The 27,905-nt window shown below is 43.2% G+C and overlaps 1 protein-coding gene across 3 annotated transcripts; it reads right to left on the reverse strand.

Annotated features, from left to right (window-relative positions):
- Nucleotides 1-27,790, reverse strand: VGLL3 (vestigial like family member 3). 3 transcript variants are annotated; one of them, XM_027698384.1, is made up of 5 exons: nt 27,698-27,790; nt 18,261-18,516; nt 12,590-12,825; nt 12,325-12,506; nt 1-5,984 (listed from the first exon to the last, which is right to left on the reverse strand). In XM_027698384.1, exons 1-4 carry the CDS (start codon nt 27,788-27,790, stop codon nt 12,330-12,332), a joined length of 762 nt encoding a protein of 253 aa, XP_027554185.1. In that variant the 3' UTR covers nt 1-5,984; nt 12,325-12,329. The 3 variants fall into 3 exon arrangements, with proteins under 3 accessions (XP_027554185.1, XP_027554184.1, XP_027554183.1); XM_027698383.1 differs by having other exon boundaries at nt 12,325-12,825; nt 18,261-18,513; XM_027698382.1 differs by having other exon boundaries at nt 12,325-12,825.
- Nucleotides 27,791-27,905: the final 115 nt, after the last annotated feature.

Below are 27,905 nucleotides of genomic sequence, written 5' to 3' on the forward strand. Positions count from 1 at the left end.
GAAACTCAGGATGCTGTAGTTTATGAGTTCTTCAGTTGCATAAGAATAAAGAAATAGCTAACTGGTGAGAAATACAGACCAAACTAAAAATTCGACATGAAAATATATAACAATAAAATTCACATTAAATTATTTATTCAGTAATAAACAGTGACACTTTTCTTTATACAAAGCCCCCCCCCCATCAGTTTTGACGAGAGGGGCGAAAAAAAGTTCGATGGAATTTTGAGGGAAGCAAGATTGGAAAACAGGTGGTGGGGGGAGAGAGGGACCCTGATTTGACTGATGGTTTTAAACAACAGCTACAAACAGCTAGCAGGGAAAGTGCAGCACATTCTGCAGATACTTCAGATTACTGTAAACCTCAACTGCTATAAATATCAGCTGTCTATAGGTACTAAATACCTGAGCCCAGAGCTCACCAGAGTCAACAGTGATTCCCACTGATGTCTGGCACTGATGCCCAGGCCACGACACTGTGCCAGCCAACACTGGGCTGCAATTCAGGCATCCAAGGCTGGTCCCAGTGATGCCAATGCCACTGAAGATTTCCAAAGACACTGACAGGAGGAAGCAGAATCAGGCTCCTGTAGGCAAATGGCCATGGTCAATGATGCACAGCCAGTTAGCTCGTTTATCTTGAAGGCTTGAGCTTTGTGCAGGTGCATGAGATCATTGTGACGTTTTAATGACCCCCATCCCTAAATTTTTTTTTTATTGGCAGCTAAAAACATCTTGCACTTCACAGGGAACTCCAGCCCAGCTTTCATAGGTCCCACTATGGTGTCACAGAGATTGCAGAGCAAGAACAGGGAGAGGGTCATGGGCACTGTGCAGACCAAGGGCAGCTAAAACACAGGTTTCCAGGGTCATTTATGATTCCCCTTGGCAACCAGTTCACCCTGTAAGTTTAAATCTGCTAACATAGTCTACATTTAATACGTTGAGCAGTGACTGCTCAACCACCTACATACAATGCTGGAGAGGATCATCGCTGCTCTCAGCTCTACCAGCTCAACTTTTCCAAGAAGACCACTCCTGCCTCTCCTGTCCCAAGGACTGGATTTTGAACTTGCTCAGGCCAAGGGTTCCTTAGTTTTTAAAGGGACATGTTCCTGCATCACAACTGTCAGATTGTGCCCATAGGGCTAATATGTAAAAGCAGTATTTATTTTTAAATACCTTCCCACTTTACATGAGATTATCAGTTCCAAAGAGCATGCATCAACTTTTTTTTAAAAATCCCCACACAAACAATATTTATCATCCAAATACCCTTTAAAGGCTCAAAGGCTGACATACTAAAACCAAGAACTCAACTGAAAAATTATATATATTTCTGAGTTGTTTATAAGAAATACATGTTGCTGGTCCATTGATACGGAGGAAAAGCTTGTACCTGAAATTAATTAAAAGAATCATATTCAAAGATATGTTTGCCTGCTGAAAGGCAAAATATTGCACCTCTCCACATAACTCTGCTGTCTCCATGGTCATCTTTACAGATACAACAAATCAGGTGTTTTGAAAGGGGTTTTTTGTTGGGTATTTGTTTGGGTTTTGTTTTTACAAGTATGGAAAAAATCTATTCACTCCTGAGTTGACAGAGAACGCAAAAAAATGCCTATATTTTCTATCTCAGATGAGATTTGGTGATGTCATTCACTTTATTTCCAAAGGACGTGCATTTGAAGCATGAGGGTGGAACGGAGGCACCAGGTATAGCTACATGTGTATGTGCACATATATATTTGTATAGACATATATACATACACATAAAAAACTGGAGGAGCAAAACATAGATCTCTCTGCCTGGAAGCAGAAAGGCTGGGGGCAGGCAAGGCAATCCTAAGTGCAGGTGGGGGGGAAACGTGATACTCCCCTCCCACAACCTCTGCTCTCTGAGAGCTGTGATGAGAGATCCATTCTTGAAAGCGTGTTTTGACGCAGGACTAGATGACTGAAGAAAAAAACTGCCATTCACTGGAGACCATCACACTGTAAAAGAGGTATTGGATAAACCGATAACTGAACGTTTGCATCTGGCGACGAAAGGAATCAGAACACAGTGAATTTTACTATTGCCAAGTGCAGCTTACTCAGCTCTCCAGAAATCAAGTCTCCAGGGCAGTCAGTAGCTGCACTATTCCATCATCTTGTGTGGATGGAAATGGGCCGTTGAAACAAACTGGTATCTGCTTTTCAAAAAGTGGTGGACAGCTTGAACCTTCCCGGTCTTCAAATGAAGACACAAAAATTAACGGCAGATTTCTCAACATTGATAGGAACAAATAAAATCCTGGACAACTTTAGGAGTTTAGTATGTCAATTTTCTTGAAATAAAACAACAGTTTCCCTGTGTTCTCCCAGAAATAGTGACAGAGTACGATATGTTTTATAAGCCCTCTCAAAATGAATCATCCGCTTTCTTGGGACAGCGTCAGAACTCATCACACATAAAAAGAACGAAACAACTCCTTTAGTAATGCATTAAGACACGTAACTTATCTGTGACCTGATTTTAAGGGCCTTTTTTTCCTATCTGCAGAAACTTGAGCAGTCTTAACATTTCTGCTTCTTTCTCACTACCACCAATTCTCCACAACTGCAACGTTGCGAGCAAGCGCTCCCCTCCTCTTTCAAGAACAAAACCATCGCAGCATCTGCTTCTCATAAGCACATTTGTGCGTGTGTGTGAGAGTGTGTATAGGAGAAAGAGAGAGAGAGAGAAGTAAATCTGCTGAATTTAACTTAAAAGTTTGTCACAGGGAAGGATTTTTTTTTCCCTTTTCCATCCTCCAAATTGTAGGATGCAGAAATAGGGCTACTGCTACGCACTTGCACTTTAAACTCACTTGTTAGCACAAGGGACAGTTAGTGACTGAGGGAAAAAAATTTAATTTATTTAACTTTCAGAGTCAGCTGACTGGTGCAGGAATGGCTACAGATGATGGCAAGTTTTTATTGGCACTTGCCTCTCAGAGCCTGCAGAGCAACTGAAGTTCCTTCAGCTCACGCACAGGTTCAGCAGGAACTGGGCACAGAGCAGCAGTCCTTGAGGTGGAAGATGCAAGAGCTTTACCACTTATTCATCCCCACTAACCAACAACTCAGTAATACAATCCAGAGAGAGAGTCCAGTGCAAACTCTCAGCCTGGGTTTTTTGTGCCCCATTTTGCTTTGACATCCACAGGGAACTGGAGGAGGTCCTTCATAGTATGAACTTGTGAAGAGGAAGGCAATGAACAGACTGCTCTTGCTAGACTTAAAATTATTTCAGGAAGTCAAACACACTACACCTCAGAAAGAAATGTTGCCTTCTCTTTTGCTCCTCCTGCCACCCAAAGTCTTCCTCCCTGAAGTTTATTGAGGACATATTGTTTCTTTGCCTTCCAGCTTTGTCAAGTCCAGGGAAAAAAAAAACCAAAAAAACCCCACCAAAAATACCTTGGATTTTTTTTTCCTCCCAGTATTTCTAGTACTGTCAGAACTCCTAAGTCAGAACTCTTATTCTTGAAATATTTCTTGAACTATCCTGTCCTGATAAGACAGTGAACTGTGACAGCTATTATTACATTCCCTCCCATACAGTTCTCCCATTGTATGATGAATTTATTGACAAACTGAGAAGCCAGCTCCACCAGAGCAGCAGTAATATATAGCACTGTCATGAGAGTGAAATTTATTAAGAGAAAGAAATACTGATGGACTATAAAGATGAGGAAAAAAACCCCACCACATTTAATTCATCATCCCAACACAGAAACTATAACCCCTGTATTTTAAAGCATTATTTAAGCATAGTCCATTCAGCACTTATACGTTGACTCAAACTTCAAATAAGATATATATATATATGTATAAGGGTATTGCCAAATTGTGATATAATTCTAATGCCTCCAGTGCCAGCATGTCAAGTCCTGTCATGTGACAAGGGAGAACGCTCAACACCTCATAGGATCAAGTTCAAAAGGGCTGGAGTGAAGCAGCAGTGCGGGGAGGGAGCCCTGAACCCTGGAGTGGCATGCACATCCCAACACCCCCCCTCCCCTTTCACACACAGATCCATGTGGTCTCCACCTGACAAAACTACACTTACAATGCTCAGTGCCTTGAAATTAAACCGTTTCTTATCTCAGCCATGCGATTATGTCTTGGTTTCCACTCAGCTGATGTGTCTTTCAAAAAGGGACGTCTGAAAACAGTGGTAACAAAACACAACACATTTCAAGAGCCTCAGGAAATATTACAGAGGGACCCTGGGTGCACAGAGAAAGGCAACATCCCCAAGCAACAGCCAGGACCTAGCAACCCAGGACCCGACCCTGGGATCCCCTCAGTCCCACCTAAGCACGTGCTGACGCTCGCTGGAGTCTCCATGGGCTGGACATGGAGGCAGCACCGAGGCTGCCAAGGGCGATCTCGCAGCCCTTATTCGGGACTGAAGCACGCTCCCCTTGGCTCCAACTAAACTCCTCATTATGCAAGTCAGACCCAAGGCCCAGGCCAGAAAGGGGGTTTTCCCAAACGCTGCAGAGGGCTGGGGTTGGATGTGGCTGCGCTGTTTTCCAAGTCTCCAGATTCCTACCCCGATGGCAGCCAAGCCTCAACGTGCTCACGCCGAGCACGTGCAACTGGTTACGAAACCCAAGAGCTGCAGCTGGGGTCTCGCAAGGCCCACAGCACAGCCCAGGCTGGACAAACACATTCTGGAGTCAACAAGAGATGAAAATTTCAGCGCTCTTCTCGAGGTGCTCAGCACACAGATCAGGCCAGTTGAAAACGTTTTGTTTCCACGGGTCGCACGTTTTTATAAACCCAGCTTTTTAAATTTTTTTTTTCCCCCCTGAATATTGATGTTATAAGTCACCACCCTTAAAATGGTTTATCTGAAAAAGTCCTGCCTATAAGATTATACTGATATTTACGAGCACTTTGAGGGCCTGCAACATAACTCACAGGGGACTGTGTTCAACAGCTTCAGTGGATCATAGAAGAGGCCCAAATTTATGTTTGGTTTAAATCTGTAAGAGTATTTGGTCCATTTTGAAAGAATGGATGGGTTGGAAATGCAGTTCCTGTAACCTCAAGCTTTGTTTTATGCTAAAGGTGTTTGCGACTTTCTGACAATCAGCCCAGCACAAAGCCACCTTTAGAAGCAAGAAAAAATACAAATACCCTTACTACAATCTAACATCAGGAAAAAATACTTGGCTGAACCTTTAGGTGCGAATTATACTTGCTTAAGCTAGAACAAAAGGACAAAAACATCAAAATCTAGTAATGTGGAAACAAGGGAGGTTTAGCACTTTAAAAAGAAAGGAAAGATAGACATTTGAGGTAACAAACAAAAAAAAAACCAAAATGCACAAACACGTCACGGACATCTAAAAATAGCATTTTATACATTTTTGCCAGTGCTTCTCTGAGAGCAAGTTCTTTAAACAGAACTTAACAATTTTACAATTTTTTTTTTAAAAAAATATGTCATCCTAAAATAGCCCATCAATCCTTACCCAAAACTTTCTGTATTTCTACAAAAATAGATGCACAAAGAGCTACAAAATACTGTATTCCTGAAAGGAGGCGCACTGTAGTCAAGGGAGAGTTTGGTTTTTTTTCCTGACAATTGAGACTGTTCATAAAAATATCAAGCTGAACAAAACAAAACACTGTTAAAGGAGCAGAAAGGAGTTAGGTTGCCCAGCTGCAGCAGGCTCAGATGAGGAAAGAAAGAGAAGTTAGGTTTCTGGTTTTTTTTCCAACACTGTGGGACCCATAAACGGCCTTACAAACAAGAGGCTCAACAGCAAAACCAAAATAGTTGGCTCTTCATCTTCATGTGTGTCCTCTGCTCCATGCAGAAGGAGTCAACGAGTGCTGTATCGCCCGCCCAGCTGTGCTGACTCCAGCTCTAGCTGGTCTTAATTTCTCTGCACTTCAGAACCAAGCAGTTTCCTTGCCCTTGTCCTGATGTTGTAGACCTGCATTTCACAAGAGAAAAGAAAAATAATTAAAATTTGGTAGAGTTTTTTGGGGTTTTTTTGTCCCCTCCCCCTCCCCAAGCAACTGAAATAAGAATAAACAAGTTTTGATTAAAAAAAAAAAAGAAAAAAGAAATCCCCCACGATTTACCAGCTTAGTGAACCTGTTAGCAACACTGTTACTACTCCCAATTTTTGAGGCATAGTAAACTTAAACCACACTTAAGTTTGAGACTGGCTCAAGCAGCTCAGGAACGCTGATAAAATCCTGTATGTGCTTCCTTGTTTTGACCTAACGTGGAGCACGACACAGTATAAAAACCCTCCAGCAAGATCTGCATTGATAATCCAGTATGCAACAGAGCAATGTTTCCTGACAGGGGCCAACCACACACACCACCTCCTCCAGAAAAAGCCTGGGACACTTTAGGATCTCACAGTTTCTGTGGCATTTCACCTTACAGAGGAGAGAGGGACAATGTTCCTGCAGCATGTAAAAAACCCAAACAATTTCACCTACAGAGTGTCAGATTTTCAGCCAAGAACGGCTAGTGGTTCCACATGGGAAAAATTAATGATTTTCAGCTTGCATTTGTTATGAGTTCCTCTAACATTTTCCTTTGTAAAAAGTGAGGACTACCTAATAAATGTGGTGCTATGTTGTGGCTTTAGCATTATAGACTTGGAATCTGTATTATAATCTGGGATTTCTCTGTTCCAGAGGGATTTAATCTTCTCTAGATTTACACCTAACAGGGCATAAACCAAAAATCCAGACAACAGAAAGGGAGATGCAGATTAAACTTCCTGAAGAAGATACACTCTTGCTCATTTATAGGGAAAGTAAAAAGGAGATATGTGCAGGCACACATTTTCAGAGGTAGTAGGGCACTTAAAACTCAACAACATAAAACCTACCCCTTAGTGTTTTGAGCCAAATAAATCACATTGTATGAAATGAAGGTGCACTTCCCACTAAAAAATCATCATTCCCATACAGACAGTAAAGCTCCCCAGTGCTATGCCATACAATGCCCTGTCACAGTGCCCCAAGACCAATGCATCAGCTAAGAATTTAGGGGTGATTTCACCACTAATGAAAATAGGTTCAACTCCAGACTTCAATGATGTTGTAGCGTGTTCACTCGATATTTAACCTGCCCAAACTGACAGATCCGTGCGCTCAGCACAGATCCCATTTCCGCATCTGATCACACAGCGAAACACACAGGAAGTCCCACACGTTTCCAGAAAGCCTAATAGGCACAAAGGGTTCAGATCTGACAACTCCCTCCTTGTTTTAAGAGTACAAACAGTTAAATATTTAACGATGATCAGCATTTCGCGCAGTTGAGCTACAAAGCAGTTGATGGTCCCAAAAAAGATGACAGCACACGGCTCTATCCATGTGAGGATTCCTAAGCAGTGTACAAACACTTCTGTGTCCAGAAGTGAAGAGGTAGGGAAAGCCAAGCACACAGGTATGGCACACCAAACCTTGTCCAGGGGCTTTCAGCTTCGTTTCACAACCACTTGCACCTACTTCTTCAGACTGGAAAAACTGGGATATCCCTCCTCTAGAGCATACCTATAAAAATACGTTCAGAGACTCTTTATTCAATGAAGATGTCTCCTTGTTGCTTAAGGGCTACTTGTTTTCCTGGCAGCATCATACACAGGCAGAGACACAACAAACTGCTGCTACTTTCCTTCAAAGCTCCCTCCAAGTTAGTGATGATGATTTGGGGCAAGTTTTCCCCTGCTGTTTGCAATTTTTTAAACAAAGATGACACCGGAGAAAAGAAGGAAGGAAGAAGGAAAAAAAAAAAGAAGGGAAAAAAAGAAAGAAAAAAGATAGAGGAATTCAGACAACAGAAACCTTTCAGAGGATAAAGAAGTCATTTAAGTTCACCAGTGCAGCACTGAAGGCCACCAGAGGCAACGGAAACTTGTAAGAAGAGAAACATGTTATATGGATCCTAGCAGCTTAAAACAAATGACACACACCTGCTTAAGAGGTCATCCACCTGACAGCAGCAACTGGTAGAAGGGGAATAACCAGCTGAGCAGATACCTTCCTAGACAGGTATCTTTGCAAGACACAAAAACTGTAACAAGGAGGTTTAAGGTGTAGTTATTAAATCTTAAAAGCCAGAGAAAACAATCAAAAAAAAAAAAGCCAAAGCTGCCCTAGCTACTGAACTGAATGTGGAACACTTTCCATGCCTTTTCCTCATTATATTCCCACCTCCTTCATGGCAAGGCCATCTGCAGTCCTAACACAGAACCCAAGTGCAACCCTGCTACTAACAGAGAGCTTTCACTTGCAGCCTGTCCTAAGCAGGGACATCCTGGCTTGCACTGCATGAGTCAGGATTATCACAGGTGTCCCCCGTCTCTGGGACACCAACCTTACAGCTAATTGCCACAGGAACATCATGCAGTTTCTGTAGGAATATCTAAACAAATTTAATGAGTTGTGAAAAACTCGTGGGATGTGTGTGAACAGAGACAAATGTACAGGAGGCAGCAGACTGATCCCTCAAATTCCATATTCAATGTGTCAAACTGATGCACAGCCATTTCCAAAAGCGGACTTTCCACAGTTAGCCAAGACTAGAGGATGTTGATTAATTCACCTAAATTTAAAGTTATTCACCTCAATGGGTGTTACCTTTACACGATAAAGAATGTGCACCTCAATTTCAATACAGATTTACAGTCACCAGATATGCCAGAATCCCGCTTTGCTTTTAGTGTGCTGGGGCTACAGGAAGCCTCCTCCAGCACATCTGTCCAACAGCAGGACAGGATATCCTCCTAGGCCCTGCAGTAGCAAAGCAAGTTGCTCTGCTCTCCTCCCCACAGGGCTGCCTGCAGACCAGGCAGTCGCCAGCCCAGCCAGATCCCACTGATCAGCTAAAGTCCTGGTGAGAAGGACATCTCCCACCCTGCTCCCGAGGGAAACACTCATGGCTGTAACCACCAGCTCCACTGCAAGACAGCAATTTCTCTCCCCAACCCTTGATCTTAAGTGCTGGACTCTGCTTGCACACCCTCCATGTAAACAGGAAGATTTGGCAGACGCTGTGAACCACAGCCAGCGCTGTCAGAGCCTGACCTCGCTTTGCAGAGAGCTGTGGCCTAAAGCACAAACATGCTGTGCTTACACCAGCGTGTTTATACACATAAAAAAGTACATATAAGACATACTTTTACACTGAGCATTATAGCTCGGGCACTTCAGCTTCGGGAAGGCACCACGTACCAGCAGAAACAAAAGTAACAGGTTTTGTTTAAGAGATCTTCAGGTAGACCTGCATTTTCTTTAATCCCACTTGTACCAATAAAGAAGCTTCTAAAAGGGTTAATTTGCAGCATGCAACGTTAGGATTAAGCCACATTTAATGGGAATCAGGTATAAATCCCTCTTCATTCTCTAAAACAGGACCATGTAAGTTCAAACAGATGTGCAGGGCAGATCAATACTTTGTTAGCTCAATGAACAGTGCTACACTGATGTCCCAAGCAATCTGTTCTGAAACATAAATTCCCAAACTCCACCATGCACGCAAGGGGAACCTCCTCTTAACCTCTGGAGTGATTCAGCATCATCCATTCATGAGATCGATTATTTGGCTTAGTATGGCAGAGATGCAACAATGTAGCTGGAAGAGGGTAAGGTTACAGGCAGCCTGCCCTGATCCCAACATTATCATTCCATTTAATTCAGCATGAGGAATTTTTCAAATGTTTCTATAATCGCATGTGACAGCAGCACAAGAAATGTGACCCACCATAAGGGAATCAGTTTTTAGCTGCAGAGCTCTGAAAAGCAACATCTAGGTATATACCAAATGAACTTTTTAAGTATAAATCACCTGAAGCTCCTGGAATCTGATATATTCACAGCTCCACAGGCTATATTCTCCTGGGACATATGAGCAAACACTTTCAGAAGTGATGTATTCTTGCCACCATGGCCTTACCCTACTCTGAAGAAACCACCTCTGTCACTAAAAGCCAGTACACTCTTCCAGGCCCTTCAGTTTCTGGCCTCTCTGTTGAGATAGCTGCCTCACATTAGCATTAAATGCAATGAAATTCCGTGTGATGTGGAGACTTATCCAGTATAAATCTCCCCCTGAAGTGCACATGAAGCAGTAAAAGCCTCACTGGTGCTGGATGTGACTCAGTGTGGTACTTCAGCAGCTCCCTTCTCTCCCCACAGCACAACACACCTTCCCTGGGTCGACACCTTTTGACTTGCACGCAGAACCGAGGCAATTAAGCTCCCTCTTTTCACCAAGATCATGCCTTGAGTGCCGGTAATCAAAGCATTTGAGCTCAGCCTTCCTGCCCTTCTCAGCAAGGAAGGAGAGATGAGTGTGCAAGGAAAGAGGTCAAGTAATTGTAATGTCACAGTCATCCACTACCTGCTGTGTTTCACTGCTTGCACCCTTGTTTCCAACACTGGGGCTGCCTAACAGGATTTTGCTGTTGTGTTTCGGTGCATGGTCATTTTGAACAGTCACAAGACATTGATCTGCTGAGATCTTCCGTTCCTGCAAACCAGTCACATATTTCCCCCCTTTCTTTTCCCCCACAGGAACTCACAGGCCAGAAATTAACAGTTCAGACCTTTTCCAGTTCCTCACTGAGCCACTATATGACAAGCAAGCCACTGCCAAATCAGGATCCTGAAAAAACTAGCACCCTACTGTACCTCTCCACAGGGATTTTTACAATGAGCAGGTAGCATCAGGGAAAAGCTGTGTTAGTCCTGTAATGCAGTGCTAGGACTCACAGTCCTTTTTGACTGTACTGTGCTCTTAAAGGGAAAAAGCCCCTGGTTTATTCCAGGCACTACTACCAATAAAGCAGCAGTAAGCAAACCACCTTGCACAGCACTGAAACTTCTCACAGCCTAGGCTGGACTTAAACCCAAGCCAGGCAGCAGTTTCTTCTGACTGATAATTCCCTACACAGTTCTCAGCTCCATCCCCAAAAGCCTAAGTCAAACAGCAGAGCTCTGCAGCTGGGGCTGTGTGAGACCAGGGGGCTCATCCCCTCTACCACTGGCAGTGAAAGTCTGCTCATACTTCAGGGAAGGCAGCTCACTCCCCTCATGGAATTTGTCACAAGGGCAAAAGTTGAGATTCCAGTCTGGTTAGACTGTCATTCCATAGCCAAAAGCATAAAATGTATCACTGTATAGCGGGAAATGTTATTAATAGATATAAATTTTTGCAGTGTTAATAATCCTAATAAGCTTTTTCTTGATTTTCTTGAGGCAACAAATGGCATAGTATTTTATTTAGAAGAGATTATTGGTTCCCAGTTGCTTTAAGGGGAAGAGAGATGGATTTGTATTCAGTTCATAGTATTTCATCTTTAAGAAATTTTTCCCCACTAATTCTTTGTTGCTCTATGCACCAGTCAAGGCAAGGAAGTGCTTCTCACACATTGAATCAGTCAGTGAGAGCTACCAAAAAGAGATAGACACTTTAATGAAAAGGTAATAGAGATGCAAACCCAATCTTTCCTTAATCAAATAGTATACTGTCTCCTAAAGTATTAATCTGCAAGCACTGGGGTTGTTGAGATAAATACCAAACAGAAAAAAGGAGCCCTCAATAGCACATATGAGCTCCAGGATGGAAACTGTTAGTCACCCAGCACCTGATTGCAAAAGTGAAGGTTGCCAGACTGCTCCTAACACTGAGACAAGAGCCTGCTGCTCAGAGCTCACAGGCACAGATGTAGCTCATGGAGGCTGCCCTATGGCTACAGACCCTGCAGGAAAATAAATCTAATCCACAGACCTCTACCCAGACCCTACAGAAAGATGTTTAGCTTGATGGTGAGCACAGCTCAACCAGCATCTCCACTCTCCTTGTGACACCTGGATACTGCACAGGAAGGAAACGCTGAGCTGTAGCAATTCAGGTAAGATGCAGACCTCATGTACTGCAAGTTATTAGTTCACTGGAGCTACATTTTGGTGAATGTGCATATGAACTAGCTGAACAAGCTGGGAGCTTCCACATGGAAGTATAATTAACTGTTTCCCACAAGATTTAAACAAACAAAATAACCCCACATATCACGTCACAACTCATTTGGCTTGAATGGGGCCAAGGCAGACTAAGGTCTCTCAGCAAAAAGGCAGCATGTTTCACAGCTCATCTGCCCTGACAGCAATCACAGGAGGGATTCCCACCTGGAAATACATTTGAACACGGCCGAGAACCAGCCCTGCTTCAGCTGCAGGGAGTTCACTTTTCCGCTCAAACTCCTCCCGCTAAAACAAGTCACGGACGCAATCGAACCATCTTACCTGCGTCAAACCCAAAACTTGGCACAATGTCCACTGTTCCATGAAAGGCTCCAGCCCATGCTGAGGTAGCGCTGGTGACAGCAGCGGGGTCTGTCTTTGTCCCGTCGCACTGGGGAGCAGGAATCCTGGCTGCGCGGACCGACGGCATCAGCAGGGACCCGTACCGGGGGTCGCGGTGCGAGCTGGGATGGTGATGGTGCATGTGTGGATGGGGGTGATGGCGGTGCATGTACACATCATGCATGTGTGCATACGAAGGGCTCACCTGAGATGCTAAAGGATAATGCCAGGATTCGGAGGCAGCGGGGGGAGGAGGTGGGGCAGTCTGATGGAGGCCGTGTCCTGGCCAGCTGCTGGGATCTGGTGTTGGGAAGGTGCCTGGTGCAGTAACGGGGAAATCAGGGTGTACTCCACTTAAGCATGGTGGGGGAGGAGGCTGATAAGAGCTGGTCCAAAATGAAGTCGGGAAACTGCTCCTTTGGCTTGAAATTGTTGAGCTTTCTGGTAGAGAGGAGAGAAATGAAGCATCACTGAAGCTGAACAACATATTACGTGACAAAAAACCTCCAATGATTTGCTACCCTCTGAAATTTGTACTACTGAACTCAAACTTCCTCAGTAATTATAGAAATCACAGGACAGCTGAGGTAAGAGGAGACCTCTTAAGATCACCTAGTCCAATCTCCCTGCTCAAATGGGTCACCTGGAGCAGTCTGTCCAGGACTATGTCCAGATTTTAAACAAGATCCAAACTCCACAGTCTCTCTAGGCAACCTGTTCCATGTTTTATCCACCCTCAGCAATTCCAAAAAAAAAAAAAAACAACAAAAAAAACCCCAACAACAAAACAAGGAAAAATAAAAAGAGTTTTATTGTGTTCAGATGGAATTTCCTGTTTTCTAATCTGTGCCTATTGCCTCTTGTCCTGTCACCAAGCATTGCTGAGGAGAGCCTGGCTCTCCCATCTTTCTCATTTTCCCCCCCATCAGGTTTTAAACATATCGATAAGATCCTCCCAAAGAATATTTTTGTCGTCTTCAGGCTGAAGGGTCACAGCCCTCTCAGGATCTCAGTACAAGAATTATGAGGAGAGGCTAACTCCTGACCAGTCCAGACCATATGATTTAGAAAGGCAGCTGTTGTGGCTGTAAATGCACCTGAGGACAGAGAACCAGGTTACACGACAGAATAAGAGACATTTGGCTAAAGGAAGAATAGCACATCTTCTCAAACTAATTGCATGCTTTGATGGTATAAAGATCACATCTAACACATCTTACGTTAGCCCCTTATAGAATATATCATGTTGCCCTGTACCCAATAGGATCATACAAGCAGAAACCTCTATGTAGCTCAAAGAGGTTTTGGTCAGAAATAAAAAAGACTCACTGCTTCTTACAGCTAGGGCTCAACTTCTATTTAAATGGATTCAAATACCTCTACATTATGAAATCACATTCTAAAAATTCCTCCGTGGAAGGAGCGGTTACTGTTTTTGATGTGTAGGAAAGTATTGGCACCTCCATCCTCACAATCCTCTTGCCAGCTCGTGTTAGAAAGTACTGCTTCGTGCAATATGTCTCAGCTCAAATAGGGGTTTTTTTTGGTCAAAGATGGAAACATAAAAATACAGGACTTCACCTCTGATGAAAGAACAGTCATAAAAATAGCCTATGGAGGAATAAAGCCAGTGAAGTTTAATATCTGATGAGGCGAGGAATCCTCTGTTCCTCATATAACTTTTTATAAAAATACTTTTTTTTTTAAAATGACCTTTTGTTTTGCTTTGTTTAATAAGCAACTGGAATGAGACTTGGGTGAAGACACCATTGAGAACGAACAGATTCTTCAAATGCTCCTGCCTCTGAACTTTGCTTATACAAAAATAGTTTGGAAACCAAAACTTAGAAGTGTTTTCAGACTGTATCACTTGGACAACTCACCTCTCTGTTTTAAAATCCACTAAAATCACAGTATTTTTTCCACACGTCAACTGGCTTTGATTTAGGCAGTTTATTGAGTCTGATTAACTTCCTATATTGGAAATAAACTTTGCAAACACACCATGGACTAACATAAGAGGATGTTTTGGGCCAAAATTCTTCAGAGGCTGCAAGCTTATCTGGCAACCTGTACTCCAACATGCTTTTCTTCAAAAGGTTGGGCTGCTTTTAGCAATGTATTTCTATTGCAACTCATGCCTGAAGACTGGAGAGAGTTTCAAGCATATTACAGAAGCCTCAACACCCCTCCAAAGTTGGTATTGTTGCTTGTTTGTAAATCATTCCTTGTTAAAAGGGATTACACTGAGGTGGAGAGTGCTTATGGTGATGTCAGCTGGGCTGACAAAAGAAAAGCAAAAACAAACTTCTCCATGCCCAGTCTGTTGTTTTCCACACTGCTTAACAGAGGAGCACAGCTTGATAATGCTCTGCCAGTATTCTGGAAACGAAATCTCTGTAATCGAGAGTTTTTGAAAACTATCTGGCTGTTATCTGCATGGAAAAGCCCTAAATCCAAAGCACTGGACTTCAAAAAAGCGCAGAAAACCACAAAGTATCTGCAGGACAGCTTTAATACCAGGAGAGAACACTTTAAACCACTGGATTTGCCAATATGAATTCATCCCAGATTGCATAACAGCTTGGCTTTACCAATCATGCAGGAGGTCTAGGCCACAGAAAACATGTTTGGTCACCTCCGTTTTTCAAACCTGTGCGCATTTCACAAAGCCACTGCTGCTGTCAGAAACTGCCGTGGACCAGCCCCCACCAAGACATCACCGAGTGCAGCAGCAGAGGCCAAGCTCACTGCTCAAGGCCAAGTCATGTCACTGGAGACACAGAGTCCATCCAGATTATACAAACATGCCAGAAAATTTCATCCACCCCGAGTGCTTGGAGATACCCAGCCTCTATGGAACACGGCAACGGAGAAACAGTCACCGTCCTTGAGAAAGAAAAATAAATAAAACAAAATCTCTGCAGCTTGCACGGGTTTTCAAGGGGGAGGAGAGGGGAAAAGAGGCATTTAACAAAAACTGTTTGCCAAGAAAGATACTTCAGTCACCACAATTTCCTACCCTAAGTACAGGGAGGCAGGGAGATGGCAAACATCTCGGATACCATGAAGTGGTAACTGGTGCAAATATTCGTGGTGGCTGAAACACACACCGAAAATGTGCCAAAGCGCACACGCCGTGAAGGAGACAACGTGTGGAACTTCCTGCAGTACAACACTGCTCCTCAGTCAGGGCAAGAGGAAAGAAAAATAAGAAAGAAAAACCACCTTTCAGCTAGGAAAAATACGTTGATAAAAATACCATTAAGGTAACATCGGTTTCAAGGTATCTTTAGTTACATTAGTGCCTGCAAAAAGACACCTAAAATTGAATATTCAAAGTCTATGTTGCTGGACCCCATTGCAGGGAACTATATTTTATAAAAAAAAATCAGTTTTCAAGTTAATGTGAGTAAATAAACTGGTCAGTATTTTCAACATACAAAGGATGAAAACGTGTTCTTTTCAGGACAACGGGTTCCGTTTTTTCTAGGTAAGCAAAATCCCTCCTCAAAACAAAACAAAAAAACCCCCACCAATCAAACAAAAAAAATCCCAGTAGCACCGCAATGATAAAAATCAGAGTTTGTGTTTTCATCAGGACACCTTAACAAAAAAAACCCCAAAAAATCAAGCCCAAAGATGGAAGGAAAAAAAGGCAAAAAAATCAAAAAATATTACTAATCCCTCCTTTCAGGTAAAGGAGAAAACACAGTGAGCTGGGGAGCCAGTTCATGCTCACGTACTTTCCACTTAAATCCGTACCTTCCAAAAACAGCTGTTGCAAAGGTTTTTTTCCTTTTTAATTTATCTTTGAGTAATAAATTGACAAAAATTCTGACTACCCATGAAGGTCATTTGTAAAAGAACTTCAAGCTAATGGTATTTTAACCTCTTTAGGTAGTGGGATACAAATTCACATTCGCAGAATCATAAAACCATTTGGGGCTGGGAAGGGACCTTGAAGATCACCTAGTTCCAACCCCCCTGCTATGGGCAGGGACACCAACTAGACCAGGTTGCTCAGAGACCCATTTATTTGCTGTTAACTGAACATCTCTAAATACTATATAAACCAGAAGGCCAAGGTGTTGGCATTGTTTTCAGGCAGGCATATTTCAGAAACTCATTCGGGCCCGATAAAATCATTGTCAGCTTCTCCTCTCTGAAGCAGCAAACGCCTTCAGCTCTCTCAGTGTCCACAGCCCTGCCCAGTAGCCTCCCTGGGGATTTTCATACCACTTCAGCAGGTGCAGCAACAGCAAAGGGCATATCTCCTTACTTTATTCCCAGAAGACTTTCAGGACACGAAGGCCTCCATTCCCCACTGAGGGCATGGGGCACGTGGGGTTAGGAGGCAGCATGGCTGAAGAACCCTTATACCAGGCCACTCTGTCCCCTGCAGAACCCTCTGGGGATGGTTGTGCAACCACGAGGGGAGACAGGGAAAAAGAGCCGGGTCTGTCTGAGGTCAAAGAGAAGACACACAACCCCTGGTATGTCTCTAAGCTCAGTGAAGAGGGCTTGCTATGGGCAGGGGGTCTCTGGGGACTGCCTTGATCCCATCTCTAAAACATTTATAGCCTGTCTGGGCCATTTATAAACGCTCCAGTCTCCTTTTTAGTAAGCATAGGTTCAATCCTGCTCTCAGCCGAGTCAACGGAAAATTTCCCATTAACGTTAATGGTCCCGGCTCAAGTCATAAATTCCTCTAGCTCCCCAGCCACTTGTGCTGACCTTTGCTTAAACTTCCTCGGATTTGTCATCATCCTTCTGGAAAGCAAGTCCTTCTGTGCTATTTTTCTCTCCACAGTAGTTTCCAAAAATCCCATCTCTTTAATATCTGTGACTTTCATCAATGCGGTCTCACCTCGGCATCGCTGATTATGAGCACCACTGCTCCCACACAGATCCCACTGGTATCTCTCTCACTCAACCTGATGCAAGGCTACTGCTCACGCTGCTTATTTTGGGTCCCTCTGTCAGTCCACATAAGGATGTGATCAGAAATAATGCAGCTGTGGATCTGAAAAACTACCCACACCTCCACATTCAACAAAATGGAAATAGCATCTTACTGGCAAGGCTTTCTTCAGTCACCAATTTTGAAATCTTATCTGTAAGGTCTACCCAGTGTTATCTGACAAGATCTGCTCTCTGTTACACTGATGCATATAATGCACATAAGCATTTACACGCACAACAAGACAGAAGTGTTATGACAGTGTGCAAATGCCTCACAGATCCTACCATTACTCTCTGCTTGGAAGCAGAGGAGTGCCACCCCCATTTTACATGCAGGAAGCTGTAACATCAGCCATCTCTCTCCCATGAGCAGGCTGCAATGCACCACACCACATGGCTGCAGCCACAAGGGCCAGGGCTTGTCCCCCAGCCTATTCCAGCCTGCGCTGGCTCCTCCCCACTTGAAAAGTAGCTGTGGATGAATCCTAATCACCTGGCAAAGTCTGCACAGGTTTCCTCATGGCCAAGGCTAGAATCCCAAACAGCTTTTCTCTTTCCTCGCAGGCCAAGTTTCACACTTGGAGCTTAAAAAAAAAAAAAAAAAGAGCCTCCAACCTTGCAGGAGACATCTGTGAAGCTGTGTGAGCTCTGCCCCATCCCATCCAGGCCTTGGCAGAGACAGGGGTTATGGCAAGAGTGGGAGACGCCTGCTTCTTCCACGCCTTTGGCACCCATCTCCCCCTTTAACACCTCACATCACTCAACCCCAGAAGCTCTGCGGTTCTTTCAAGTCTGAGGGAGAATTTTCCACCTCTACAGAGAAGTGAAATTTCAGCTGCAACGCAACACATGCTACCACAACACAGACCGAGTAAGCCACGCCAGGGAGAGCAAGTTACTGCTCCTCTTACCTCTCCACAGAGGACTTAGCCCTGTCTTGCTCTTGGTAAGGGCAGTTTCTGAATTGAAGCTACTGGCTTGGCTCAAAGCTCTTGAGAAATGTTCATCCACTACTGAACCAATGTCTCCCTGGAAGTAAGTGAACAGGACGCAGCGAGAGTTGAGGTACTCCATCTCGGCAGGCTGGTCTTTCTCATCCTCCTCTTGCTTGCTGGGAAGGGTCACTTCCAGAGACTCCTGCATCTTGTTGTACACAGCTAACTTCTTCTGGGATTAAAAACAGAACAAACAAGAGACGTATCAGTGATGGCATTCAGCGGAAGATCAACATATGGTTTCTTTAATGAGAAATAACTGAACACACTGAATATTTATTTCATAATTTAAGTGGGACTACCAAGATATTTCACACTAGCATTTCACAAAGAAGAGAATACCAGCGCCCACTTATGAGCCTCTATCCCTCTCACACAGATGGACCTGCTTCTCAGGCATGTTTCACAACTACAATTTATCAGCAAGGGCTTTCACTCAATACTTTCAAAAGAAAACAGGCAGGCTCTAACAATTCCTTCCTGATTCCCACCTGGAAAGGATATTCCCCCATTAATGAAGCCTACAGAGGTCAAGTCAAGCTCTGTGGAAGGGTGTCCAGACACAGGGTGCCAGAATTTCACCCATCTAAGTGAACATGCACCGGATTTTGCCGGCTGTGCTCCCCCAGCTGCGGGTACACGGCCCTCAGGACTCTCCTCATTTATCCACTTATGAAGAGGTAAAGATGGGAGAATTTCGTGCTTCCACAAATGCATAAGTTTTCACTCATTGCCAAGAAAATTTGGCAATTTTAAAATAAAGCTATACTTTAGGGTAGTGATTGGGGTTTGGCTGGGGAGTTGAGGTCTTTTGTTTTGGTTGGTTGGTTGGTTTGGGGTGGTTCGTTGTTTTGAGGTTGGGGTAAGAGATGGGTTGTTGTTTTTTTTCCTTCCCTTTTCCTTTTTTCTTTTAATTTTTTTAAACACAAGCTTCTGGGAAGAAAAAGGACAAAAATTCAAGTAATAAAAAATTACTTCCTCCCGGGGAAGGAGAGGGATTGATAAGTCTGGAAACACATGCAAAGGAAATGCACCCCAAACCAAAAACACAGAGAAGCATATAAAAAAAAATTAAACCCGCACAAGCCATCTGTGAATGGCTATTTCAGAATTTTCTCTCTCTCTTTCTCTCAAATCAAACCTAAATGTCAAAATAAATGTGTGTGAAGATCCATTTTGCACGGAACATATTTTTCAGATGTTCCACTCTACAACTGTTTTCACAGAGAAAAAAAAAACAAACTTTCCCCACAACAGTCAAGCTGCAGGAATCACAGCTTTTAGCTAGCCAGCCATTTCCACAGCTGACTTTGCACACAAGCACTTTCAGGAACCCAAAAACAACTACAGCACATATGCAGAAGTATTTCAGAGCATTTCTATAGAATTACAGTTTGACTTCTCTTTAATGGTTTGCTTGGCAGCTCTCTAGCACCATCAGAATCTCTTTAAGTTTACAGGTTTTTTTACCCTTTTTCCAGACTAGTTCTATAGAAAAAGTTAAACAACTGTACAGTCTATAAAGTTTCACTTATACAATAAACATGCATGTCTGAATTAAAAATAATTGAAAGTAATTTCCTGATCTTATGTATCATCAATACACTTACCTTCATAACCCGATACAAATTCTCTCGTTGTAATGTAAAACAAATACTCTGGGGCTAAGTCTTAATTATGAATGGTTATTTAAAAAAGAAAAATAACTAAGGAAGAGCTATTGACAAATGGAATTAAAACCTATAGTACTAAAAGCTTGTAATAACTAAAGGATCTGTGTGACATTCCAGGAACTGATAAATGTAAACCAGCTCAGTAATGCCATTAATTCAGATGCAATGAGGGTTGTACATAATTTTATTTCAGTTTGGGATATTCAGGCAAAGGGCTGGAATGCAAATAAATCTGTGCTTCACAAAGCAAGTTATAGCATGGCTCAGCTTAGCACAGTGTTACTTATTTAGACTTTCAGTTTTATCCCAAGATCCTATAATATATAAAGAAAAACTCTGGGATTCACACATAAAAAAACAAAACAATCAAAAGCAAGGAAAAAGCAAATTAAAAGTTTTACTACAAACACTAAAATTTACTAGAATTGTTAAAATGAAGCACAGCCTGAAGCTCTGAAACATATTTTTGCAAATGAAGAATTTGGGGTAACCTATATTTTTTTTTTTTTGGTAAACACTTTGTTCACTTTTCACAAAATTTACACCTCCAAAAAAAGTCTCCTGATATTTGTTCCTGAAAGAGAACAATTGGAAAACGAAATGGAAAATCTGTTCCTAAGGTATCACTCATAGTGAGCTTCACAGTTTTGCTTAGGTAATCACAGAACGATGAGACTCGAGTAAGGCAGAAATGGTTATAACAATATTGCATATACAGGAGACACACACATTAGAAATCTCTAACGAATCTACCTCAGTGACTTCATCATTCTTAAAGGTGCACCAGAACCCAGAACCTCTTAAAAATGCAAGACAAGTGGTTGGGGAGGGTGGTTTTCTCATTTTTAGTTTCGGTTGGGCTTTGTTTTTTAAGTAGAGACGAAGCACGAAAGAGATTTTTACAGAAGCCTAAACAGACACTGACCTATTACAACATCTCAGGTGCAAGTGCACGTGCCAGACCTTGAATAATGTAACACACTTTAAAAGTTGACTTCTATCATTACAGGTACAATACCTGTATCTATCCTGCAGTTGTGCAAATGCATATACAAAGCACACAATTAAATACAGAAACACACTGTTTAATACAGCCCCTGGCTTGACTTGGTTATCAGGAAGGAAGTCTTTCAATGTTCCTATACAGGGACTGGAGCTCAGGAAATTAAAACTTATCTCCAGAGTCGCTTCTCTGTGCAGGAATGTTCCCCCTTCCACAGCCTAAGAATCTAATTCATTTTCCATTTCAACTCTCTTCCCTCCCCTCCAGTCCATGGGCAGTCATTACAAGATGCTCTGAGCACTTTCTTCTTTCAAAAACACCAAATCTGACTCTTTTTAACATAAAAAAAGACAGTAGGACTGAAGAACAAGTACAAGGCCTTGTGCATGGACTGAAGTTATTGACAGTGAAAAGTTTACGTTTTGTGGTGAGTTTTCTGCAAACGACGAGAGTTCTAAATTAAAAGATTTTTCAAAACAGCATCAAGCCTGTGATCAGACATAAGTATAATTAATTTATATTTCAGGAAGAAATTATCGGCCTGTAACTGCAAAACTCTTTAAATAAGAAACTACAGTGAGATAAAGTGACTCAACCAGTTTTCCTTGTATGCAATGTATATACATCCTTTCCATTGTATACATCCTCTAATAATGTGGGGTTTTTCCCCCCCAACTCACTTTAAATAGCCTGTTTGCACACAAATTCCCTAATTTTTGTTCTGACCTTAACAGTAATCTTCTCATTTCTGAGTGCATTTGTGTGAGTGGAAAAGTATGCAAGATCATCAGCTGCTAAATGAATTTGTCCCACCATCATGGGGTGTGAGGGCACAAAAACAATAAAACAAACATCAGGTTAGGTTTCTGGTAACCAATCCAGTTTCAGTTGTACTTTTTCATACAAACAGTTCTGGCATATATTTAAGCAGCCAACAGTGTCTGTAGATCACAATACTACTCCCTGTCAACATTCAATAGTTTTATAATAATGAAATCCAACTCTCCCTTCCTTACAAATTAGAGACTGATATCAAGCAGTCTCTGAAAAAACAAAACAAACACACAAAATCTTGTCTTGGCCAAAACCCGGAATACAGAATTTATAGTCAGCTGAGCATAGTAGGAAACAGGGAAATTCAGAGTCTATAGCACCTGATGCCAGCTTAGACCACAGACCCCAGTTCATGGCTGAAGAGGCACAACCTCTGGGGAAACAGTGCTGTACAGCATGGGCTGAATTCAGCCTCAACCAGCACTTTTTTTTTTTTTATTTCATATATTCACAAACAGGCTCTTCCAAAGAAAATTTAAATCCTTAACTGCGAGTCGTATAATAAAAGGAAACTAAAGGTCAACAGCACATCACCATTGATATGGGAATATTAAAGAGCAGGTTTATGCTGACTGAGCATCATCCTGTCTTTTAAGGAACACTGACCACTTTTAAAAAGCTTGTGGTCCAAAATCTCACTCAAAATCCTCGCCTTGAAGATTCCTGTTATTTGCTGACGTGCCGTAGCCAGAACCAAGCGAAACGGTTCCCATGCAGTGAAGTGCTGGCCACATTAAAGCCAGTGGCAAAAGTCCAACTGACTTCAAGGGTCCCGGATCTCACCCAGGGTGTCTGGTAAAAAAATGTCAGAACATTCCTCCTCGTAAAGTGAAATAAATTCGCTTCTAGTTGAAATCAGCTAGTAGGCAGCAAAACAGAAAAAAAAGAAAACAAAAAACACAAAAAAACCCCACCGACAAACAAAAACCAACCACACTTCAGAACAGAGAAAGTTTTAGTTTAGCCAAGTTGGAATCAAATTCAGGCTAGCTCTTGTTTTTCATATGAGCTGGTTGCCTGTTCCTACAACTTATTATCTCCATACATGCCATCATAACAGCATATGGTCCTTTATGCTCCCAAGCACGAAAGTCTGGTGTGCCTGTGGCCACCTGTTACAGATTTTCCATTATGAGAGAAAGAACGGGAACCAAAAATAAAGAATAACTACACTGAGGAAACACTATATGACCCTCTCCTGAGAAAAAGGCTGTCATTTGACATAAGCTTCTGAGAAGGAATTCCAGCAACAAACTCGAGGCAAATCACGGACAGTCCCTCCATTTGTGGAGCTGTCTGCCAAGCAGGCTCCTATTGATAACACAGAAAGTATTCAAGGAAGAAGACAATTTCAAGCAATCAGGGCATCAAATGCTGGGCTTGAAAGCAGTATTTATGGCATGCCCTGAAAACGTGAAATGATAACTTCTACCCGCACAAACAAGCAAGGCAAGAGCTGGTTTTCAGGTGAGCCACTGGATTTGCAGCAGTAAAGCCTGCAGCTCCTGCTACGCTCTGCTAATGGAAGGAAGAGGTGAAAAAGGAATGAATTTATACATCTTTTGCTGTACATGCAAACAGAGGTGTACCAATAAAGTCTAAAGGTCTATTTTTATGTAGGTAGAGGAAGATCAAGTAGAATTTGGTCCCAGTCACAATGACAGAGTAAAGCAAGCTGAACTTTTAAAATCAGTGGTGTCTTGTAGTGTTAAACCAAACCAACAAAAATCCACACACAGGGGAAGACTTAATCCAAGTTTTACATCCTGCAATTCTGAGAGCAGCCTTTAAAGGTGAGTTATATGGGTCTGATTCAGCTTCCAGAGAAGTCAGTAGCAGAGCAAACACCAGGCCTCAGGACTAGCCCTGAGAAAGAATCTGCACTGCAAAAGCTGAATGTGAAGCCACACTCTGCTGTTAAGACACTGCCACACAGCATAAGCAGTATAAGCACATCCTCAGAAGTTGTAAGCGCATGACACAAAGAACTTTACTGAAAAAACAAGTTACAGTACATGAACTGGGGTTTAGCTACAGCCAGCTGACACAGCATTACACGTGACCTGTCCTCGTCTGCAATGTCGATAGTTTGGAAGGAAGAGCTGAGTTAGTGACCTAATTTGCTAATGAAGACAAGCCCTTATCTGGAAGAAGTCTGTCGACAGCACTGCCAGCACTTGAGCATATCACAAGTCTTTATGCAAGACTCTGATTTAGCAAGGACGGTGTTGGCTTAGATGTTGGCTTACATCTACATACCATGGAGAAATTCCAAAACTACCATTTACTGTAACTTCCCATTCCAAAAGTCTTAAGCTCAGGTGTTAGCGAGCCAGGGTGAGTCCTGCCTTAGCCTCAGCTCTGCAGCTTGCTGTACCTGGCCTGACAGGACACGACAAGCCTGTCACGGCGTTTCATGTGCGCCGAGAACACAATGGGATTCTTCAGCAATTATGTGTTTCCAAAGTCTCTTCGAATTCCGTTACACCCATTCCTCACCCAACCCACAGGAAAGCCAAACCTTACTGCTGCAGCTGCACAGCCCCTCAGGAGAGCGCACGATGAAGAGAGTTTTAACTTTGCCATCCTGCAGGGTTTTACCCTCACGCAGGCACAGATCCTCACCAGACACAGAAACATACTCTGACATCGGCACACACTCGCTCCCATCTTTTGGCAAAGTATGGAAATCCCAATTTATCCATAAAATTAGGGCCACACCCCATTTTCATCAGTTCCTTCTGGCATCATATGAGCAAGTATACAAACCATACTCCCCTTACTTTCCTCCAGCAAACACCCTGGACTTGAGAAATCTCAAAGATCTAAGGTGCTAAACCTCCACTCCCATTAACATTCAATAGGAACTCAGGCTTCAGTCCATTAGGGGCTTTAAAATAAAATCCCATCTAAATTATTTGCCAGCAAGTCCTTTCCTGGCTAAGGGTCGGTGAAAGCTAGGTTTCCAGAAATTCTGCCTTTCAGTGCAAGGAAAAAAATCAGTTCTGTGCTGATTTTAAGGGAGGAAAATATACAGACACAGAAATGTGGAAATAACTTTGGAGTGGGGAAACTTTAAAAAAGCATGATGAACCATCCCCTAAAGAGACATTTCTGCACAATCCAGGTGCACATTAGTCCACCATTTAAAAACAGTCTGAGACCTCTCATTAAAAACAAAGAAAGAAACAAACAAAACAAGACAACAAAAAGGAGACAACCATTTGAACCCCCTTTGCTGCAGAGCAGTGACACAACGCCAGCCCCTTGCTGAAGGTACTTCTCCTGACCCCCATATGCAGCATGAGACCCACAGAAACACGATGAGCTTGGCTCTCCAGAGAGACACCACAGCCCAGAACTTGAGCCTGTACATCTGGAAGGGCAGCTCTGCAGCTAAGGAGCTGCTTTGCTCTTTAATGGATATGAAAGTGATGCAGAAAGCTGGCATAACCCATTAACGTGTTTGAGATGGCTTTACTACAAACACCTGTGAAGATGCAACAGCTTTAGTTACAGTAACACACCTACATCTCTCACTGAGAAAGAAAGGAAAGCCAACAGAAGCACAGCACGGAAGAGCTTTCTCTCAGAAAACAAACCAAAAGACACCAGAGTAGTACAACACCACTGAAAAATGCTTCGGTGGAGTCCTCGGATATTTTAAGGGTGAGCTCCACTTTATCAGCTCCAATGCAGAGCCTTATTTCTAAGATATCCCACTAATTCATCTTCCCTTGCTGTTATTTTTAAACTACCGTTTTTTAATCCAAAGAGGAACATTCTTTAAAATGGTCATCATCCCCACGAAGAAGGCAGCAGCATTTTACATGGTGAACACATGTGTAAGAAGAACCAAAAACCTGGCAACAGATTCTTCATCCTTCCTTCTTACGCTCTCTACCAGTTGATTAAATGCCTCTGACAGGACAATTCTGAAGGAACAGAAGAGATTTGCAAAATGTCATACATTACCCAAACAATAAATCTTTTCGCTATGAATACAGATGCATGAGGAGTTTATTCTATGTTTACTTTTTTAATTTAGAAAACATTGGATTCAGAGAAAATACATAAACTGCTCTAAAGTTAGCAGCTGCTAGAATCAGAGGGTGCAGCACTCTTAGTTCAGCAGCAACAGCTCAGTTTTTCAGTCTGACATTTAACTAGAGTGGGAAGACCCTCCAGCTTCAAGTATTTCAGGAAAAGTGGTGCAAACAGGATTAACTAAACCAAATTGTCAATAATGTGTAGGATAGCCACGTTTAGAAAGTTTTTAGGTGGAAATGAAATATGTGGTGTCAGCCAAGACTCATGAGCTGTACTGGCTCATCAGAGCTATCTATGTTTCTTGCTTTGCTTATCTACCTCCACTTGATAAATAGCATAACCCACGGGAACTCAGTTTATCCAAAATTATTTCAAGAAACTTTGGTTTTTATTTTGGTGCCTCTGGGACATTTCATATATGGTGAAGGAGAAACTTCATGATTATGCTTAAAATTAAAAAGCAATTGCACTTAAGCATGACACAACTGCTAACGATCATTTAATAGATTTTCACGTACTAGGTGTTCTATAAATCTGGAAGAGAAATACAGATCATCACCTCCAGAGTTAAACGTCAAAAAGCTCAACAAAGTTTCAATTGCAGTTTTCTACTTCTAGGTCTCTTGTCAGAGAGTCAGGTTATTAGAGATTATTTATTTATTTTCCGTACAAATCACACAGGCTAACAACTGGAGCTCCACATATCCAAATACGAAGTTCATAAGTAAAATTATTGAATAGACAGAAGGTTCTGCAAGCTGTGACCTAGATTAGAGAAAAAATAATTGCAAAGGCACGATGCAATAGACAGAACTCACAAGTTTTCCAGTGAACAACGTGAGCAACCTGGACAAGTTCACTGGGGTATCATTTCTGCAAACAGGCTCTGTGTCCCAACAATAAAGGAAAAAAACCAGAAATACACGATAGGAATTTTAATGTTTTAGCCCATACTCGTGTCTCCCAGGCAAGTTGATATTAGGGGTCACTTCCCATGTACGGAGAAAACAATCTTCGTGGATAATAATGATAAAACCTTATGGAATGCAGCAACAACCAAAAAATGTATTCTCAGATGACTACATTATGGCCAAGTCAATATTAGTCCCACTTCACCCACGCACTGCATAGTCTAAAAATGCTGTCAGCCTGATAAGAATTTCCTGATTCACTTAAAAAAAAAAAAAAGGGGAAAAAAATACATCTGATCACCAAATTCAGCTGGAAACCCGCCGGAGACGATCTTCCAGGAGCGCCGGGGTGAGCGGCGCGGCGCGCCCCGTCCGTGGGGAGCAGCGCGGGTCCCCTCCCGCCGGCGGAGGGCGGAGGTTCCGCCCCTGTGCGCGCCCGCGGGGCGAAAGCGCTGCTCAGCGCCCGCTAAGGAAGGGTCGTCAAGTAAGGAACGACGGCAGAGCGAAGAGGGAGGGGAGGGGAGAAGAGAAATAACTTTTTCCCCCTCTGTCCCGCTCCCGCTGAGCAAGCCAACAGCCACCCCCCAAACACAAGAATTTTGGGGGAAAATATTTTTGTCGTTAAAAAAAAAAAAAAAAGTCAGGTCTTACCAAGCTCCGTTGCTCTGGGGCACCCTCACCAGCTCCCCGCATCTCCAAATCAGGCCGGGGGCTGCAGAGCGCATCGCTGGCTGGCCGGGGCTGAGGTCTCCGCCCCGGCCAGCCAGCGATGCGCTCTGCAGCCCGCTGACGGCGGCGGGGAAGGGGGGGGGTGGGGGGGGCGAGGCACCCCCCAAAAAAAAACCCCTCCACCTCCCAGCCCTCCGCACCGCAGCGCCTCACCTGCGCGCATCCCGCCGCGGGCGCGGCCAGATAGCGGGGCGCCCCGCACGCCGCCGGGGCGGGCTGCTGCATGGCCACGTCCGAGCAGCTCATGGCCGCGGCCGCCCCGCGCCACCGCCGTCTGCCCCTTCCTCTTCTTCCTCCCCCTTCTTCTTCTGCTCCTCGTCCTCGGCGCGGGGCGGCCCCGGCGAGGCGCCGCGCAGCTCCG

Source organism: Neopelma chrysocephalum, unplaced genomic scaffold, assembly GCF_003984885.1.
Source record: "Neopelma chrysocephalum unplaced genomic scaffold, ASM398488v2 Primary Assembly neopelma1_126, whole genome shotgun sequence".
NCBI classification, from domain to species: domain Eukaryota; kingdom Metazoa; phylum Chordata; class Aves; order Passeriformes; family Pipridae; genus Neopelma; species Neopelma chrysocephalum.